Source organism: Neodiprion pinetum, chromosome 1 (assembly GCF_021155775.2).
Source record: "Neodiprion pinetum isolate iyNeoPine1 chromosome 1, iyNeoPine1.2, whole genome shotgun sequence".
Classification (NCBI taxonomy): domain Eukaryota; kingdom Metazoa; phylum Arthropoda; class Insecta; order Hymenoptera; family Diprionidae; genus Neodiprion; species Neodiprion pinetum.
The window spans coordinates 40,616,686-40,637,324 of record NC_060232.1 but is presented as its reverse complement, the minus strand read 5'-3'; the positions used below and the strand labels follow the sequence as shown (position 1 = coordinate 40,637,324).

Sequence of the window (20,639 nt, the reverse complement as noted above, 5' to 3'; positions counted from 1 at the left end):
AATAATTTTTAACTCTGCATGCACGCACGAAAATAAAACTAATTGAATAAAGAAGAAATAAAATTCAGCAAGATCGATTTCCTTAATCAGTTCCGAACCGAGGGTCATATGAATTTGAAAAACTTGAGGTAATAATTTCATTTTGTTTTTGTTTTTTGGCCCGATTTAACGAGAATCGATGAAACCATTTCTATTGAATTCAGGACACGAAATGGGTCACATAAACGTCAAACGACGTCTCACTCGCAATCACACGAATGAAAATTTATTATTTTCAACAAAACGTTATCGTTGGATATCTGTTGCTGCCTGATATGAATAACAGCTGTAAATCAGTAAAATATTTTCCTGTACACCCATTGTAGTTTCATAGAATCAGAGAATTAATAGGTCCTGTGAAATCACGATATTCAATCAATCAAATTGTTTACGGGCAGAAACATGATTTACCTTCGAATCTGTCAACGATTCGCAAGTCCGCAGAATCCAAAGAAATAAACATTTTATCAGTAATACAGTGAAATAATGATTTGGTCGATTCAATAAAAATCTGCTTTATTGATACGAACTTTTTTTCAAAGGATGCTGAGCCAAAAATATACGAAAATAAGCGAATCATCCTTTGAAGCTAAAGTTATGCACAAGTTAGTTTTCGAAAGCAAATATAAAAACTAGTTCTCTAGGTGAAAAATCTTTAGAATGATATATTTGGAATTTGACTGATCCCGTCGACGATATTTTATAGTACATGTAACCCTATATCTATGCAATATATTACATCTCTACATACATGTACCGTTGCATATACGTAATACATGTAAGTCTGAATACATTCCTCAATGACGGCGCATCGGGTTTACGGGAAAATGTGAGGGGATCGTCTGCAAATTTTTCGCTTCACCGGAGCCGATAGTTCAACGAGGTGCATCGTCGTAGAACGGCTGCAGCCCCGAAACCCCGGAAGACTCCGTGACTCTAATACGTCATAACTCCCCTTGCAGCAATCGCTGTTGCGCACCCTGAGCTTTTCTTTTTCACGGTGTTCGCATACCGTGCGACGGCCATTTCCTCCTTCTCTCTTCTCCGAATGCAATTCACGCGAAAAATCTTAGGTAGTGCCGATACTGCTTTAAAGATAATAATTCACGATGGGATGAAAAAATGATGTTTTTCAAATTAAGAACATCTAACTAGTTATATCTAACTTATAGGCCAGCCTAGTGACTTTTATGTTAAGCCGCTGGTCACACCTCTGTATAGGAAAAATAAAGTTGTACGTTCCACTCTTTATACTCCGTGCGATACGTCGTCTCTTTTTTCCGCCTTACAATTAAAAGTAAAATCACAGATTAAGCCTACAAATGATGTTGCAAGCTGCACGAATACGTGCTTTCGTCGTTATTTTCTCCCCGTTTTATTTCGTCCGTCCGTTTTCCGACGCCCGGCAAATTCGAGATCGGAACGAGGGTTAATCAACGCTGATTTCAAGCCGTTTGATTGAAAACCGTTGAACGGGGATATCGTCCTGGTAATAACCATGGCGAGAAACCGCGGAACAACGAATATCGCGCGCTGGAGTGTGTATGCGGTATTCCGGCATACATATCGAGCAGTTAGCTGCGCCCCGAATCAGTGTGTTGAGGATGCATCCCTCGGAATTGGCAATCAGGAATGATTAGAACGGAAGAGAACAATTCCAACGGCGTTGCAAAAATAGACACTGCTGTATACCTTATACATATATGTAGGATATGTACAGGGTGACCAAGTGTCTCTAACCTCAAAATTTTTGAGGTTATAATTATGGAGGTAGGCCTGGTTGATCCGGGCAAGCAGTGCTGCCAACTCAGATTGTAATAATTCCGCTTGGGTCTTTGTCAAATCCCACAAAAAACCGCTAGATTCGCCTGCACTATTTCCCACCTAAGATCACGGAATTAGCTACGTTTTCCGCCAAAAAAAAGAACACCAAACTTTAAAAACTAAAACCGACAAATCAATCAAAAGACGTACATAAAACCCAACGAAAACGAAAACGAGCATAACGCTAGCAAAACCAATTTCATTGGTTTGCGTTTTGTGATAAATGTTGTATCTGACGTTAAATTGGAAAACCTGAGTGTGAGGTTCGCGAATAATTTTTCGTGCATTCGAGTTTTGAGGTGGCCTGTTTGGAGTTTGTTCATTTGGGGTTATGTCTGGATGTGGGTTTGTTTATTTGAGATCATATTTGACTCGTTATTCAGGTTTATATGTGATTGTAGTTTTAGTTCATTTGGTTTCATATTTGACTGTGAGTTTAGCGTATTTGCATTTGTGATTGTACCTCTTTGTTGATTTATATTTTCGGAGGAAAAAAATGGTGTAAAAATCACGCCGTTATAAAAAAAAAAATCAAACCATCAAATTTTCCGTTAAAAATATGGAATTGGCGAGAACCACCGCTAAAAAATTTGAATTGCTTTGAAAATCGCCAAATTTCCCGCCAACCAACAAACAGTTGAATATTCTCCCCAAGAATCTTTCAAAACCGCCAGATTTAGCGGGGAAAACACCAAATTCGCAACGCTGCTGGCAAACAGCCGTTCTCGGATTATAGTGAGTGCGCATTAAATTTTATCAGACAACGAACCATGCAGTCGTTAGAAAATCACTCTGTATAAATATATTATTCGTATCTATGGACGCAAGGAAAAATTTTGCGGAGTGCAGCATGCGAAATCCCGGAAAGTTGAACTCGGATTAACAGATGCTTCCACGGAACTGCGAATAAAAAAAAGATATCGTGGCTCAAAAATCGGGGAGATTAAGAGGAAATTTTCAACGGCAATTTGCAGAAATGACATAGAATCACGGGAGTCCATCTCGGGAATTAGAAGGAAAGACGAGAAAGCTTTCCCTCCCTTTTTCCGTCTTCAGCCGAGGGAAAAAAAGAAGGTCATCTTTCAAATTCCGAGCTATTGAACTCCCGGTCGACGATTCGAGGGTCGAGGATGAGGTCACGCCTTCGCTTCAAGCACATCCTCAGCGTCGAGCGAGGCGTCGCGACTGGCGAACCGCCAAAAGCGTATTAAATCCTTGGCGTTAAATTGAGCCAATTAGGCGGAAATTTCCCGCAGCAGCCCCGCGGCTGCTTGATGGTGAAGCTCTGCACCTTATCTTATATTCACCTTCGAGCGATGATCGAGGTGGAGAAAATCTGAACACGATTACGCGGTCTTCGCTAATGCTTGCTGCTCGGATCTCGGACATGCTGCCATGCAGAGGGATGAGCCTTGCCAAAGTTTCACCGAGACAAAAGTCCGTCTCTTAACCGCCCTTCAATATTTCGGTTTCTTTTTTTTATTTTCAATCATGCGTCACGAATTATTTTCCTTGTCTTATCACGCTGTTTTTTTCCGAGCCCACGTTTCTCGACCGAGGGAAGATTGCGTGCTTGCTACACTTTGAAATATAGGGGAAAAAACAAAATGTCTTTCCGGTATATAAGCTGTGAGGCAACTCGTGTTCCTAGTTATTAAGTACGGATGTGATCACTGTGAGTATTGCCAATATCGCGCCCAAGTTCTAAAGGAAATTCAATTTCCGCCGAGCATTGCGTGCCTCCCGTCAAATATGGGTGCTTGTAGGACTTCTTGCAGGGAATAACTTGACGCGTATCAATAGGCGTATTATGCATGAGCGGCGCGCGCCACGTCTATACCTCTGTACACAATATACCTACATTACGTATCCACGGCAGGATGAGAAACGCGAGACGAGATCATCCGGGAGTAAAAATTTTGTGAGCCGCAACGCTTCTGACGCGGCAAATAAGCCTTAAGGATTTAACGGAGACTGGGAGGGGATTATATCTGATTTTCAAAGGGACGTTGAAACGCCGCTTATTTATAAATTATAACTCAGGCGAAGAAGCTTTCGGTTTCCCGAAAAATTCATTATAAATTAGGAAGTAAGGTTTCAGCTGTTATACCCTCTTTTTTAATTTCATTTTTCTTTTTCCTTTTGTGAAACAGGGTAGAATCGTAATTGGTACGAAATTTTTATTCCATTTTGAAAGTGAAGAATACAAATTATCGAGTTTCAATTATGTGCAATAGGTCAATTAACCAAAGACACGGACAAACCACTGAAACGCTATTACGATATTCGTAACGGAAAGCCCGTGAATCAAATTTAAGCTATCGCAAAGATGAATGCGATACAATTGAAGTGGTTTCGGACTGATCAACAACATATTTTCCAATTTCACAAGCATACCTAAAAGCACATCTCACAGTAATATATCTTCGATCGGTTTACGCCGTCTGCAGGGTAAACAACACCTGCTGCGGCATTGAATTCGGTAACATTATTCCACAGCGGAATCCCAGGAGCATATCAACATGCAAAGGGTTGATCGGGACGAGGGCGGCATGTGAAAGCTTTATTGGCGGAAAACGAAGCACGCGGAGGGGAAAAAATACTGCAGTCAAAAATAAGAGTAAGCAATCAGGGTCCGCCGAAGGGGAATTTTTAACCATTTGAGACTCTCGTGATATCTCGGGAAAAAATTACAAGCGGCTCCGAAAGGCGACATTCTAGTCATTAGACTGCAGTTGGGCGAGAAGTAGCTCTTGGCTAATTTTAAACACACTCCTATTCCGCCGACTCGAGAGTCTCGTTACTCCCGACAAAGGAGGTGAGCATGGACTGCGAGCTTTTTCCCTTTTTCTTGCACACTATTTTTCTCGTTCTTGCGAAGTTTTAAAAACCCGACATTACGAGACTCAGTCACAGGTAATTCGCAGCGAGTCTGTAATCATGTATATATATTATATATATACCGATATAAATACTGCACTTTGCGGAGAATATAATAATTTCGTCAATACGCATGAGGCTGATATACAATTCACTACTGTACGTTATACGACGAAAGAAACAAATATCTCGTTTTGAAAGGTGAAACAGTTCGGAGATAGAAAAAGACCTGCAAGAATAGGAATGAAAGTAGAGAACTGGCTACAGCTGCTGTAACAGTACGATTCAACATTCTCTCCCTCCTATCGGCGGAAAGTTTGTACAATTTTCATTTTTATTCCAGCTCTCGAGTAGCGGCAGAAGGAAAAGAGAAAATCAGAAGAAAGAAGAAAAAAATCAACGCCGGGATTCGTTGCAGTGGTTCGGCGAGGCCGGAGAGATAAAAACTCACCTGGTCCAACCGAGAAGTTATACTACTAGTTTCGGGGATACGGTATGTTCTCGCTCTACGAGCAGCAAAAAGTTTCGAAAGACTCGATAAACTTGCAGGTGCAAGTATCTAATGCTGCCGAGAGATTTAGGGTGTAATTAAATAGGTATATTCGTGCAGATTTTACTCGAATTTTCGAATAACAAACGAACGTTTTTTTTTTAACCATCCAAAACCCAGCGATCCCCACATACGGTAATACTGGAATTATCCGAATGATTTTGGCCAAATACCATTACCTGCAGAAAAGATTCGACTTTTGAAAATACGTGCAATAATACTTATCACTATCATTTGAGAAGCCAATTATATGAGATTTCCACTGAATTTTACAATATACAGTAGGCCAAACATCCTAATGGTAAAAAAAATTGCGACGTTTGATTCGAATTGGAGCTATATCAACGATAAACGTTGACATAAAAAATGACAGGAACGAGAAAAAGTATGGATTCTAGGCATGTATTCTATGTGTGTAATGGATTGCAGAGGGTAAGAAAATATAAATAGGGAACTGGACAGGGAAAGCCCTCCGCAAGGCTGTCATCTGCGTCGACCGGGTTAATCCTAGGGCAGGTTTGGCCCGGGTGTTGTCATCGCGAAACGGTATTCCCTTATTCCCTTATGGCCCTGCGGAGCCTCGTGCGTCAGGCTTAAGCCGGGAGAAGCGGACCCAGCAAAGGGGGCAAACGGGGTGAAGGAAGGGGCGCCTTTCTGAAGAAGCAACGTCACAGCCCCGGTGTTCAATATCGCCGTCGTGTTATTATACTTGCTTTTCATTTCTTTGCAAAACTTGAACGGGCTATCCTCGAAAGATATTGGCCTAGTTTTGAACTGTACAAAGTTTCTCGGCAGGCTCGAAGTGCCTCATATCTGGCCACTGAAGAAAGTCTAGATGGGTATATATAATGATAAGAAGAGAAGGAACATCGGGATAAAAGTATACAATACCAGTCTGAGGGAACAAAACCGTAAAACTGAGCAGTGGTGCAATCGGCAAAAAATTTTTCTCCCGTCGTCAGAATTTTATTATGCCCTTTACTTTGTGACACCGAGTTTCGGGTTCATAGCGAATCGAAAAACCGGGAACCTTCTTCGCATGCATTTGGTTTACACCCACAATCCTGCGTGAACGATTGAAAACTGAAGGTATGCAAAGCCTGTTTTGAATACAGATTCCTATACTGACACATTTTCCGACTCTTAGCTAAGACACGAACCCTTTTCTAGTACGTTCGAGAACGAAGGGTAAGCCCACTCTGATTGTCTTTATCAATCATCGGTTCTTTAGTTGACCGACGTTTTCGATCATCCGATGGAGTTCATCAAAGTGGGAATATTCCCCATCATCTAACGTTCTATAAGAAGGGTTTGCATCTTGGCTAAGTGTCGATAACTGTGTCGGTATGAGAATCTGTATCCAGAACCGGCTGTGTACACCTGCTAATAACCCATTGATCAGCCTCTGTGCTTGATTCCAAATTCCTTCTCACCCCACGGCTCGAACCTCTAAACCCCTGACAATTAGAAATTGAAGGAAGACAAACGATCGAGGGGACGGCTCCGGTCGTCTTTGCTTACCGTCCTGACATCGATCACCGCCTCTCCCAAGCGGACATTGGCATCTCTGAGCAAAGGATGCCTCCGTCAGTCTCGTGGTTGCAGCTGCGGTAGCCTCGAGTCCCGCCTGACTGACCTGGCTTCCGTCATCGGCGCGGCGCGGCTCCACGTAGCAATTTCCACCCGGGCCGCATTCCAGGGTGCAGGCGGGGTCTGTGCTAACCACCGCCTCGGTGGTCGGCGTCGATTTTTGTTCCAGCGTCTGACCCTGCAAATGTCGGAAAGGCTTATCAAAGGTTTGGCAAACCATGAGATTCGTAAGGTACGCTGTTTCCCGTAGAGATGTAAAAGAATGCTCAAATTATCAATGAGAGCTTTGACATCTTTTTTTTTTTTTAATTTCAAACCACTTTCAAACGGTGATAAACAGTGTCAGTGCAATTTTGAAAAACTAAATACTTAACGATACTCATGTGGTAAAAAAAAATGGCCATGATGGGATTAATGTAGAGAATTGTCTTCTGAATATAATGACTTATCGCAGAGTTAGATCGAACATGCACAGAAAATGTTGGAGTGAGTCGAAGGAAAACATCGATATTGAAGGTACGTTCATGGTTTTTAGTCTCGCTTTTTTTTTGTTTTTTTATTAGTATTTCTAAGGAAAATACGCTTGTATAATTTTGAATATCGAATTGTTTCCTGGGATGCACTGTACAGAAACTAGCTATCCTTGAGCAAGAAAATATTATAATATTAGTTTTTGAGCAGTTATTCAATTTTCCTTCTGTTAGCATACGACTTTGGTGCACACTCAATCACGCAGAAGCAAAAAGCCAATACCGCTCAATGTGTAAATGAAAGTATGAAAAAGTTTTATCAGCGACAGCAGTCACAGAGAAATGAAGCATTTTTAACCAAAAAATCGACTTTCTAGCGTTGGTGAAAGTGTTATAGTGATCGCCTCTAGCCGATTGAAATGAAATACCCTGTGAACAATAAAATTATAACAGGTGGTATGAACCTAGAAAGCAAAAACTATGAGGTATCAAATCGCATTTTGCAAAATTAATTTAAGTGATTGCTCTTTGAATTGTCCCGCACGCTAAATTGGAAATTTTGGTGTTGAGAAAGAGGTGAGAAAGAAAATTTCGTGCCACAAACGTGTCGAAAAATAGCTGTCAAACGTCAGTTGTAGATTTCCGTACAAAAGTTTTTAATATCGCTGAATCCTGCTTCGATATCGGATTTTTAAATATTAATAATAATTAGAGTCCTGTAGTTTTTTTTTTTTTTTAATTTTCTACTAACAACAACCCCGGACTCGATCCCAAGGAGCAAAAAAGCCGGTAATCTTTTTTCTTCTCGACATTCGACAGTATATTTGACCAATTTGCCAATCGTCCGAAGTAGGTACATTTCCGAAAAAGAAATCTTGGAAGTATTAGATTGAGTATAAATTTAGATACGATAATTCTGCGTCAGCATACGAAATGAAAAATATTAATGTTTGATTTCCTAGAGTAGCGGGGATATGAGTGTAAACGAAACAACGGTCCCCAAAAATAATACAAAAACAAAAGCACACAAACACAACGTGAAGTGGTAGGCACGTTCCCTGTAGTAGGCACGTGTTCTGCTCTATATAAATACCCACGGTGAAATTATTATAAGGGATCCACCATAATCAACTGAAAGCACGAAATTCTGTCAACTCACTCACTCACTCTCTCCCTCTCTCTCTCTACACTCTACAAGTGGAACACTTCCAGTCAACGAGTAAACTCATCCACCGAGCTAATATTGCCTATGTCCATTTCTGCACGCAGGGGGTTTGCAAATTAATTTTCGCCCCAACAATCCATCGGCCGCTATAACGCGGTTTCATTCAGAGGGTTGGAAAATTCGTGACGTTGGTGAAAAATTCGTTTATTTACGGTTCGAAAGAATTTGCGGATTTCAAACTCACCTGGGATGTTGGCGAAGGGTCGATAATGTGATTTGGAATCTCGTTGGTATCTTCCCTGGCATCTGGGCTCGAATCGTTCGGGGAAATCGGGGGAGACGACGAGCCGACCTCGGGTCCTGGGTCCAGGTGGATCACGAAGGACGCTCCCCTCATGTACAGGATGTCCTCGACCGCGTCCTCGTCCTCAGGGTCAGGACTCAGCTCGTCACTCTCCGCGTCCTCGATGAACTCGCCCAGGTCACCCATCGAGGGTGACGTCGAGTTCAGCTCTGGAACAAGAGGTTCAGAGAAACGAATTACTTCCAAGGATTACGCTTTGCAGACACTTGCGCCGGAAATGAAAGATGTACGTCATTTTTATTTCGGGTGTGACGTGCTGCTTTGCGAGGATGAAAATCGATGCGAAGTTCCGTTGGATAAGGGATCCAATTTTCAATGAACTATTCAGTGAATTACGGTCAACTTTATTGAATACCAGCAGATCACTACGTATAATATTAAATGAAAATTTCTGTCATTGCACAAGCACATTATCGTAGAAAGCAAAATTTCGGTTTTAAGAAGTTATTATAATTTGACCCCAAAAATGAAGGGATTGAGTTTTTTGTAGACAATTTCGACGAAACAATGATTTTATTCTCAATCGATGCAGTTTTTTGTAGGCTGATCAAATTTTGTGCGAAATCGGGAAATCGGTCAAAGCTATTTCTGAGTTATTTACAAAATTGTCTTTTCTGCCCTGCAACAAATCGAAAACGGATGAACCGATTTAGACAAGAGTCGATCGATTGGTTCAGCTTCGTTTAACTGACATCCGATCAGATTTCTATTAGAATCCAATTCATCTCTGAATTTTTCTTGCTTCGTTGATCTTCCGCATCTTGTTTTTAAGCGATTTCCACGATTTTTAACGCGAATCGATATCGAGAAGAGGGAGCGATTCGTTCTTTACTGTGTACAAACGTTATTACAGCTTCAATATCGTTTCCATTCGATCTGGAGAAAGGCTGTGTCCTCTCGACACGACATTCAATTTCGCTAACGACGTCGCTATAAATATAAAAATGTGACAAGATTTCGGCGGCCAGGTGTTGCGGGAAAAGGAAAAAGAAGTTGGGCGAGATCGAGGCCCGGATACAGCGATGTAGGTTTTAAGACCGATTAATCTTCGTCGGGGAATGGAAACAGCGGCATTTTGGCCACGCCCGAGACAAAGCAAGGGTTCAAACTGCGGCTCGATGCGAGACGTGAGAGGAGGGCTAACTGTACAGGGGAATTATTCTATTTCAACTGGCTGTGAGATGAGGAAGGAGGAAGGAAGAAGGAGGAAAGGACGGCCGTGGCCAGACACGGTTATTAAATTTTAAGTGGCGGAATTACCGTCGCTCCTTTTACCGCTCCGATTCCGCATCTCTCCTGCATGTAATACGGGAACGGTATCTAGCTCCGGGTTATCGCTCCCGTATTGTTTCCCTGATTACAGCCTCGAGTCCTGGCAAAGAAGCGTTAAATTCGAACCCCACCCTCACGCTCCTCCCTTCAGGTATCCTCAACCCTTTGATTATAACCAGGGCTGGAATCTGTTTGCGCGATAAAATTTTTCATCTTACATCCTTATTCAACTTTGTGGAAACCCATTATCAGTTGAACTTTAAAACTAAGATTGACATTGTTTTTCCAGTACCGGCGGCAACAAAAATAATCATTCGAAGAATCAGTCCTCCAACTGCACGGTATTATCTCTTTTTGCAACTGAAAACAATGTTCATTTTCATAAAAAAAAGAAACTCTGCAGTGATGGCTCATCCGATTTCGATTGAAATATTCCTAATTTTAAGTTGAATGAAACCGAACCAGTGGACCAAGTTCCATTTGAATTGATCTATCCGTTTTTGAATTATTGTCTAACGGAAGAAAATCCCATGTTTGCAAATATTTCAGAAACAACTTGGCTGATTTTGCAAAGAATCCGATCAGTGTTGAGTTAAGAAAATCTGATGGTGATTTTCTATACTTCAACACGTCGCGATTAAATGACAACTCAACTTTACAATTCCGGGTAAATTGTAACTTTCCCCCGCTCTTCGGTATTCAGAGAGATAAAAAATTATTCCCAACTGTGACTATGACTTTAATTTTCAGTTTAAACAAATATATAATGGCAAAGTAATTTGTTCGTAGTTCGTGAATTCAACGAATTAATATTCGCAACGCAACGCTGCTAACTGGATACCTGCAATATGTATGGGGATTTTTGCAGAGGAGTCGCATGCGGTTTTTCGGTGTCGAATTCGGTCTGTTGCCTTCACCGCAAAAATCGTATCCGGTTGCAGGGACACGATAAATAACTTGTTGCGTGTATCAGACCAGAATTTCAACCTATCTCCTATACCGAAGGCAGCGGTTTAATGGCGATTCGACAATTCAATGGAGCGTGTTACACGTGCATATTATAAATTCTTGGATATCATCCAAACAATGGTGAAAAAAAAAATGTTTTCAAGTTGGGAAATATCGGCGAAGATTAATCTTCGTCCGAATATACGTGATATACTGGATTTCCCACGCATGCAGTGCAACAAACGATACCAGCGCTGCGAATAGCGCTATCGGTACTAAAAACTTTTGACCAAAACGAAGTCTACTTTTATAACTTTATTCGAAAATTGGCGTGCCTTGTGCATACGAGGAGTTGTTTGTTCATTCGCTAACAATTTGCGCGAGGCCTTTTATGTCCTGCGGTCGCGGCAGGCGAAGGAGGAAGAAGCTTGTTACCAGAGTGCCATTCATAATTCCTGCTTGTATTTTTTCCCGCCTCCCTTCCGGTCCTTCTCTCCCGGGTAATTAGCTCCTCGTCACCGTTTTTAATCACCTCCTTCACCCGACTGCGTCTAGTAGCTGTCGGGAAACCTCCTTTTTCTCCTTCTCCTTCTCCCTCCCTCGGCATCAGATGCAGCTCCTCTTCAGCCACGGGAAAAAACGGCACGACGCGACTCGGTGCATGAGAAACTGGATGAATCGTCGCGGATGTTTATTACACGTAAATATACGACGATTTTACATCTTGAGCCCGCTATTCAAATTGACCTCGAGGAGCAAATTGAATGGATTTCATCTAATTGGAAACGTTTTTTATACCACGGACAACTGTTGCGCCCTCTGTGTGTAGATGGTCTAAACTAATTGTGTTCATTTATTTACCAATTTGCTTCTCAAAATGGAGTCTCATATTCACGATGTAGATCACAATTTAAGTTTGCATGCGATTATATGCATGAAATGTACGTCATACAGACATTTACCATTTTATATTTGATTGACACTTTTGTAGTCAGCCAGGCCTTTCAGAAAGCCTTAATATTTTAGTTTTCAATTTTCTCAGAACAGTTTTTTAACTTTTGAGTATTCAAATGTTTTCACAGTAGCTTCTTATTTTGGTACTATTATTTAAAATTGTTTCCATGATGGAATAATTTTCACTTTCTACAGCTATTGGAAAATGTTTAATTGACACCACTTAATATCGTAAAACGTTTTTCTAACTCTCGAAAATATCCCAGACTTAAGAATTTTTTCGTAAAGACAAGATGAATTCGCAAATCCTTTTGTTATTTTAGAAACGTTCTATTACAGCTCATATCGGTGTGAATCCTAAATTTTCCGACCGCGAATAAAAAAAGAGAATAGGAAAAAATCAATCCCTTCTCAAGAATATTTTGTTTGCTTACAAGTCAAATATCATTGCATACAAAAAAATAAACAATTAAAAAATTGGTATTTTTGTGAACTATACCGTGACTCAAAAAAGTGTTTAACAAACTGATAATGTTGACATCACAGGTTCGTGAAGTTGGCCTGGAATACCCGATACATCGCTATGTCCACTCTTAAAAGAGAATCCACAATGCTTCTATCGGAACGTTGGTAACCTCGATTCTTTGCGCAGAAAGTCGAGACGTGTAGAGTCGAGCCGGAAGAGTTCGCAGTTTCCTGAGGGTCGCATTTCGCCAGCCAAAGTATATAAGGCAGGTAGGCAGGTAAATGCGTATCGAGTTTCGAAGTCAGACGTTGAAAAAGAGGGTGACACCGTAGGACGCGAAGCAATCCGCAGACTCGTGGACAAGCAGTGTCTTCCACCCGGTTGCTTCTGACGTCACAACGAGTAAATTTGAGTAACGAATGGAAATTTTCAAGTATTCGTGAATGGGAATGCGGATGCGAATGTTTCTCATCGATATTCCATATTCCACGGTGTCCAGTAAAAAATTCGTAACGTATTCAAGGACATCTCCAGGACATTATCGGGTTATTCAAGGAAATTAAGTATGGAATATTTTTGGATATTTTCCAGTACTTTTGAAGGGCAAGCAATGTTCGAGAATATTTCGAGGACCGCCGGACACGATATATTCGCGAATACGAATGCGAATGCGAATATGCATCTTCAAATCTGGCGCCACTGCTCTTAATTGACTGACAGATACACCATAGAAGCTGCACGTGCACATTAGCGCGGTTTGCATCTTATTCCGGAAATTGCAGAGCCGATACGAACCAGGCCGATTGTTTGTTTGCTAATTTAACGACAGATTTTTCACAGAAACAAATTAATTTTGAGGTTAGAGTGTGATTTTAAAATGATTAAATCGAATTCAGTAAATGAAAGAATATTTTAAATAGAAAACAAACTTCTGTAATAAAACTTGATTACCGAACCAATGAGTTTTGGCTCATTTAACATTATTTTCACAACTTTTATAAGCAAAATATGAAGTATTTGTGAGAATCACGATTTTTGCGAGTGCGAATATTCGTTACGTCGTGTCACTAGTCTACATTTGTTACAATTCTATGGGAGAGGAAAGAGAAGGATGTCCATTTAGTGTAAGGAAGGCTATCACTCGACGATAATTATGAACGAGTGCAACAATAATATGAGGGAGCGTAAAAAAGTGACACCGGGGGATGAAATCGAGCGTGAAAAACGCGGCGTTTGGGGAGGTAATTTATTGGCCTCGCCACCTCTCCATCTTCTTCGTCTACATAATTGTATACCTACCAAGGGGGTGACTCGACGCTTCCTCGAGGCTCTTGATCGTCACTTCCGCCAAAGACTAGGCAGCGTCTTGTTCGATCAAGGAGGAGGAGGAGGAGGAAGAGGAGGGCGAGGCCGCGACAGACGTCGACTTCTGAAGCGTCGCGCCGCGGGATGATGACGGATCGGTCCTTCGGTCTTACAACCAAATTTGACAATGATACCCTCCGATACGTTTGTTCAACCCCCACCCCCGTTGTACGGACGTGTGTCGCCACGCCTCTGGGAGACGAAGCCTCGACAAGCAGCGGCTGCACACTCTTTGCCCGAAAATTTAAGGGGTCGTTCAAGCATTGGCTGACGCATATTTTCCAAATTTTTATTCTTTTCAAAATCCCACCCTTAGTGACCTTAGCTAACGCGTTTTCAAAAGTTTATTGTCAAATTGATTCGTTACCTCGGAATGGCAGAAAATCCATTCGTATAATAGTCACATCCTGATCAATTCATTCCTACTTTATTAAATATTAATTATTATTTATTCTAAACACACATCAACGTGTTCGGTAAAACGTGAATTCATTATTCATTCCGAATTAAATACATTTTATATTTTCTTTCTTCTTAAATGCACGCGATAAACAATATATTTGCTGGGATATTATTGCTGAGCAAATCATGCGTCATTAACACCTCCATTTAGAGAAATTTTTTCTATCATTCTCAAGCCGGTGGCGTGTTGGCTTTGAGCACACACTTCGAATTTCCTATGTTAGCTAACGCTTGCCTGGAAAGCCGTAGTAATGCGATAGGGTAACATTTGATAACGTTTCTCAGAATGGCCAACCCCGGTTTTAGCGTTAGCTGATACTTGAATGCCCACTTAGCGCAGCCTTTTCCATTCTTTATGCAAGTTTCCTGCAGCCAATCGTGCGATTCGTTCCTCGATTTTTCGACGGAATATACTGCTATTAATTTTCACTTCCTGCAGAAACGTTAATCAAAATATGTATTCCTCAAATCGACTTGAAATCGGGTATGTATGCCTTTCATCGAAATACTGAATATGAGCCAATAGAAAATTAATAGGACGTAGAGTCTGAACTAAGAATTTAGAAAATAGAAAACAGCATTTAACAAATTTGCAGCAAAGTATTTTTTTTTTTTTTGCATCGATGAACGTAAACTCGGATAAAACAAGCATCTCTGCTACGTAAGAGAAATAAATCTGAAAATTCTGGTGAAATCTTTCATCCCATTATATATACTGTTTTTGAGATGATTTTGCTCGCTGACCCCGCAAATTTTCCAATAAAAAAATTCAAATAATCTCCCACTACAGTATAGTTGTAAAGAACAAATGTAATTGTTGACGAAAATCTGTCGTACCTTCATACCTCCGTAAACATATTTTTATCAACTACGAATATAACTGTTTACGAATTTTCGTTTCATGGAATCTCCAGAAATATCTATGACAAAAAAAAAATAAGCTCAAAATCATTAAAATTAAATCAAAAACACCGGAGTTGAATAATTTTGAAAATCCCAATTGAAAAAACCGTTTCCTCAAATTTTTGTACACCTCAGGTTGTGTTGTTTGAATTTGCGCAGATTAATATTGACTACATAAAAGGAAGCTTGTTTTATTTGTGTTTCACCATCATTGGCACAAATAACACTGCCGGAAATTTTTTCAAACTTTTTCTTCCCCAGTTATAACTTTTGATTCAGATTCTATCGCTCGTGCATGCGTCTTAAAGAAAGTATTACGAACGATGTCAAGTTTCATTTTGAGCAACGCTTTAAAATAAGAATAAGTAATGGCGATGATCGTTCGAAGTCTAGAAGCGCAGCGGGATAGAAAATCCTGAGAAACTTTATGCATATGTAGCAGCAGGAAGAGGAGAGAGGAAGACATAATATTTACGGAGAAAAAGAGAGGAAAAGCGTACAGAGGATACGACAAGGTAAAAAGACAGAGAGAGAGAGCGAGAGAGACAGAGAGAGTTCCGGAATAAAATTACTTGGAAAACTTCCGGTTTCCTCGCTGGATAATCCGAAGGTTTATGTGTTTATGTGCATATCCTTAGCACATGCGATAAAAAAAAGGTACCGACCTTATTTCCTGCAAGGTTCGTTATAAACAAACTTTACTTCCGTTTTATGTTCGGTATTCGCGATTCTTTGTAAGTTCCTATTTACGAATATTATTCAAATAGTTGTCAGAATTTTATTACATGCAGATGTAATAATATCGTTTACAAGGTTTTCGACCGAAAGGTTGTGCGATACTTTTTCAATTCGATGTGAATATTTTTATTCAAATTTTACTGTCTGATTAATAATTCAAAATCAATTATAGCTAGGAACCAGATAATTTCGTCGATATGAATTAAAGTTTGAAAGCATTTTTATTTATTTTCTTATTCGAATTTGTAAGCACAAACTTCGCCCTCTGTTTAATAACCATCCACTAAGGAAAACGAAATTATGCTACGACGCCGTTTCCGCGATACAAGTTTCAGCCCGACTCGGTGCAGCCCTTTCTTGAATACAAAGGCTCAGTGTCTCGGCACTAATTTGGAATGACTTTAAATTCTCCGGCTTCTCATCGTCGGGCAACAACCCGACCGTCGTTCCGACGCTCTTATCTTTTACTCCGATCATAATAAAGAATATCGTTTTACAATCGAGGCTGCGGATGCTCAAGAATTTTACTTGAAGGTTCTCGCGTTGTAAAAAACGATTTAGAAAAAAAAAAAAAAAAAACCAACCTATTTTCCTTTATGGTATTTTACTTTTACCGTGCTTCTAAGTTTGCGGATTCTCAAACTTCGATGCTCTACTTACTTACTAAGATCTCGAACAATCCAATACTCGTCGTCGAGTAGCGGTAAAAAAGATTTTCACGGGTCAAGTTTCCTCGCTGTTGCCTCGAGCGGCTGTCTTCGCCTCTGTTCCGGGTCTGAACCAGCCGAAGATACTTTCTTGATTACTTCTCTTTCCTTCTTTGAACCTTCTCTTCTCAAAAGGAAGCGATCAGTTAATCGACAAGTTTAGCGGGACGACCGATAAAGAAAAGCTTCGAATCGAGAACGCGTGTCGAAGCGTTTATAACAAAATGCGTCAAACGCGTGGCAATTTTTCACCTAATTAAGTTGCACCGTCTCGTCCGAAAATCGCTTGAGTTCATTTGGAGTTGGTGCACCTACACGAAAACGTAGGTGAAAAAGCTGCGATTTCATGGCACCGGAAATTCGTCGTTTCGACATCCAAGCGCTGGGAAGGAATTACGCTTTGCGGGTATTACGCCTGTATGAATAAAGCGTAAAACCGGCGGCGCACGGCAAACACACCTCAAAAGATATACGCCATAAAATCGTGCAGCTTGGTAAGGGAGGAGGTATCGCGGCGGTATTCAGACCGCGGATCCATCCATTCAGATGGGATTCTCGAAGGGTTGCCGGCACGTAATAAGGGCTGAAAGACGAGAGTAAAAAGCACAGGGTGCGCCGCCCGTAAGGCGCGTCCAAAGGCGTGGCTGCATCCAACATCAACTACCACAAATTATATCTATGCGTGGGCGTACACACCCGCAGCATATACGAGTATACGGATACATATTCGGAGCTTACGAAATATCACCACGGATGCGGTCAAGGCCGGAGGAATTTGACGCAGCTTTTGCACAACGATAGATTTTTTCTTTCCACAAAACGGGAAAGCTCCACTCAATCGATGAATGAAAATTAAAACGAGGACGAAAAATTCTCGTGTTGTGTATGAAATTCCAACTTTGTTCCATGAATAACTGTTTCTCGACTATACTTCCGTATTGCCATTTTGTTCAAAAGTTTATCGAGTTGTTTAAGACTTTAAAACCGATTTTTAGGCAAATGAAGTTGGATGGAGTTTTGAGATCCCAATAAATAAACTTCGAATATTCCACCATTTGAATTGAACAAAATTTTTAACGCTGTGTTTGAGTCAGTCTCGAGAAACCGATTTTCGCATATACATGTAAAACCGCGTCTTGAATATATATATTCAGAGGAAAATGTCTTGCTGAATTTGGTCGAAAACCGGGGATCGAATCGTTATTTAGTACCAGCTTTGAGGTTACGTATCCGAACCCTCTTACATTTACGGGTGTGGGACATTGTTAGAGGTACAACTCAGCTCCGCACGGAGCGAGGATAATGATCGTTTTGGGATAATGAAGACTGCACCGTCTGCAGGAATAATAGACGCGTGGGTGGTGTACGAAGCTTTGGGCATAAGTAAACAGGCAAACAGCCACTCGGGCTGGGTATCGATTTCAGCCGCTTTGTCCGATGATCAGGCGTATCTGTAGAGATGCGTTTAATCGAATAACGAGGAGCTTTGGTCTATCGGTCAAGTCGAATCACGTTGATTTACGAGACTGCTATACTTGTAGATAGTTTTATCCCGTTCAGAACGAGGCCGACTAATTTCATGTGCAGAATTCCCGCGACCTCCGTTGGAGATTCGTGGTCCTTCCGAAAGACGCATTTGCTCTGACAAATCTCACGTAAGATTCCAAAAACATTTTCACTGTCGTACGCTTGTTCGTGGTGATTTTTAGACGGTTAATGTTTCGGACGAGCCGAACGTTACGTTGGCAATGCAGAATCAGCTGAAATCAGCAGAAGTTATTTTTACATTCAGAAATAAAAGGAAAACGTTTTCACCGTGATGTGATGGACTTTATCGTTATCGACGGTATCAGGGGTAGTATAATGAGAGCGTGATGGGAGATTAAGTTTGGGGTTTAAGATAAAGTGCGAAAAATATTCATTCTTAAGCTGTTTATCAATTTTTTTACATTTGTAGCTAATTACTATTGATTATTATTTTTCAATAAAAGTGATTCAAATGCAAAACTGAAATTTGTTTAATTGTTATTTTGACAATAAATTTTTAAGAAAATAGGTTACAGTTTTTCTTAAAATCCGAAATATCGTTCTGGTTTCGACAAAAACAATCTTTATCTAATGAAACCATTTCTTCATTCATTATTCACGTAGAAGAAATCAAACTTCGATATTTAGAACTCTGACTCAAAATTTGTGTTGACCAGTGTTGTCTCTGTGAACGTAACATAGCCCATGAGCGTCGAATTTTGTATTTTTGGGTCAGATTTGAGGTTCGTGGATTAAATTATGACTTTCCAAAAATATGAACATATTTTCTCTGTTATAACCGACTAGTTTAATTTCAGAAAATCCTGAGGGTACAAAATAACAATTTCTTCTACGAACTTCAGGCGGGATTTGCGCGCTGTGTAAATTTGCGAAAAGGTTGCGTGTGTGGGAAGGATTTAGGTGGGCTTTTAGTCAGCCCTTGAAAATCGATATAGCCGTATTAATTCGAGGTATAACGTAGGCGTTTGCTGCTGGAGCAAATGTGATGATGTATTACAACTGGGTCGACCCAAGTTCCCGGAGAAAATATCCAATACGATCGCGGTTATTACTGCTCATGCCTTTTTCTGAAAACTCCCGGTAACTGGAATTTTTCAGGGCTTCGGTGATCTTTGAAGTTCTGCACGAGTTTGATGGCTCGCGGTTTTCTAAAAGCGTTGACAGAACGGTGTAGAATTCTCCGGAACTCTCGTAACGAGTTTTGCAAACATCGACTACCGGGTGAGAATCGGATTCATTTACATTTTGTCACCACTCTGCCACGGAATAGGATTTCGCATATACGCTTCTCCGTAATTTCGCGCTATTATCATACTTTGTCCAACTCTTTCGAATTTTACCATATGCAAAATTTCACACCAGGTGGAATCAGACGGCCTTAAAAATGGAAATTTCGGTCCCTTTGCTTGTGAATTTTTATTCGGTAAGTCGTGACGTTTGAACAATCTAAAGAAGATATTTTTCTGAAATACGTTTGAACTATTGCTGGCTGCTATTTATCACCGTAATACAATTCGGCATGTAAAATAAAAATTCAATTTTTCAAAGGCAGCACCAAAAGCTTCCTTCGCGGATTTGGACGACACACCCGCTGAACGTCACAGTTCAAAAATTCCCATTTTAACCCTAACGCGTTTCCCCCTAAATCACGACTCCTAATGACCTTGATAAATCATCGCTCAAGCGTGCAGCCACCCTTGCCAATCCTCTGATTCGAACCTCTCCACATCCGGTACACCGAGGCATTAATTACTTTGGGTCAGCGGATAATGCGGGTGAGAAAAGAGAAAATTAGACCTATATTAGCTTTAGAGTTTCCTTCGTATTTATTCGTATTTGTTCTGACAAGTTTCGGGTCTCGTTTCTCTGACTTTTATTTGTTTGGCTGAAAATTTGAAACAATTTTCGATTAAATTATCATACATTTGCATACGCAAAGTCACTCGAGGCGGCATCTTCTTAACAACAAAATGGCAGACCGACCCCTCGCCTGCAGCCCTTAGTCGACTATAATAATCCGGTTCGTTCGCCATCGAAGGGAAATTAGCGAAAGCGTCCTTTGTTGAACGGCTCTCATTCCCGGCGGTATCTTCCTATCCGAATCTTTAATCTGCTGCCCGGAAATTCGCGCCTACCCGCAAATAATGGCTCAATAGGGTAGAACAGGGTGCAGAGTACAAAGAATTGCCGGGATAAGCATTTGGGGAGGAAATTTCTCGCCTTTAACAACGTATTGTATTTTAAAAAGGAATAATGAAATTGATATTTGGAAAAAGTAGACCATTTGTTCTGCCTAGACGCGTGCAGAGAAACTTTTCATTCGACTATAAATGCGGCATCGGGGCTGCAGCAGCGATCGACGCGTGGGTTTTGAGAAAGGATTGACGAATGTCG

At 40.7% G+C, this 20,639-nt stretch overlaps 1 protein-coding gene across 1 annotated transcript in view; it reads right to left on the bottom strand.

The window, feature by feature from the left end:
* Window positions 1–20,639, bottom strand: part of LOC124210739 (EGF like, fibronectin type III and laminin G domains protein pikachurin) — an 82,603-nt gene that overhangs the window by 38,609 nt on the left and 23,355 nt on the right. The window contains exons 4-5 of the mRNA XM_046609019.1: window positions 8,763–9,031; window positions 6,815–7,061 (exon numbers count right to left, since the gene is read on the bottom strand). Of these exons, the coding sequence (XP_046464975.1) occupies window positions 6,815–7,061; window positions 8,763–9,031 (516 nt within the window). The remainder of the gene's footprint in view (window positions 1–6,814; window positions 7,062–8,762; window positions 9,032–20,639) is intronic.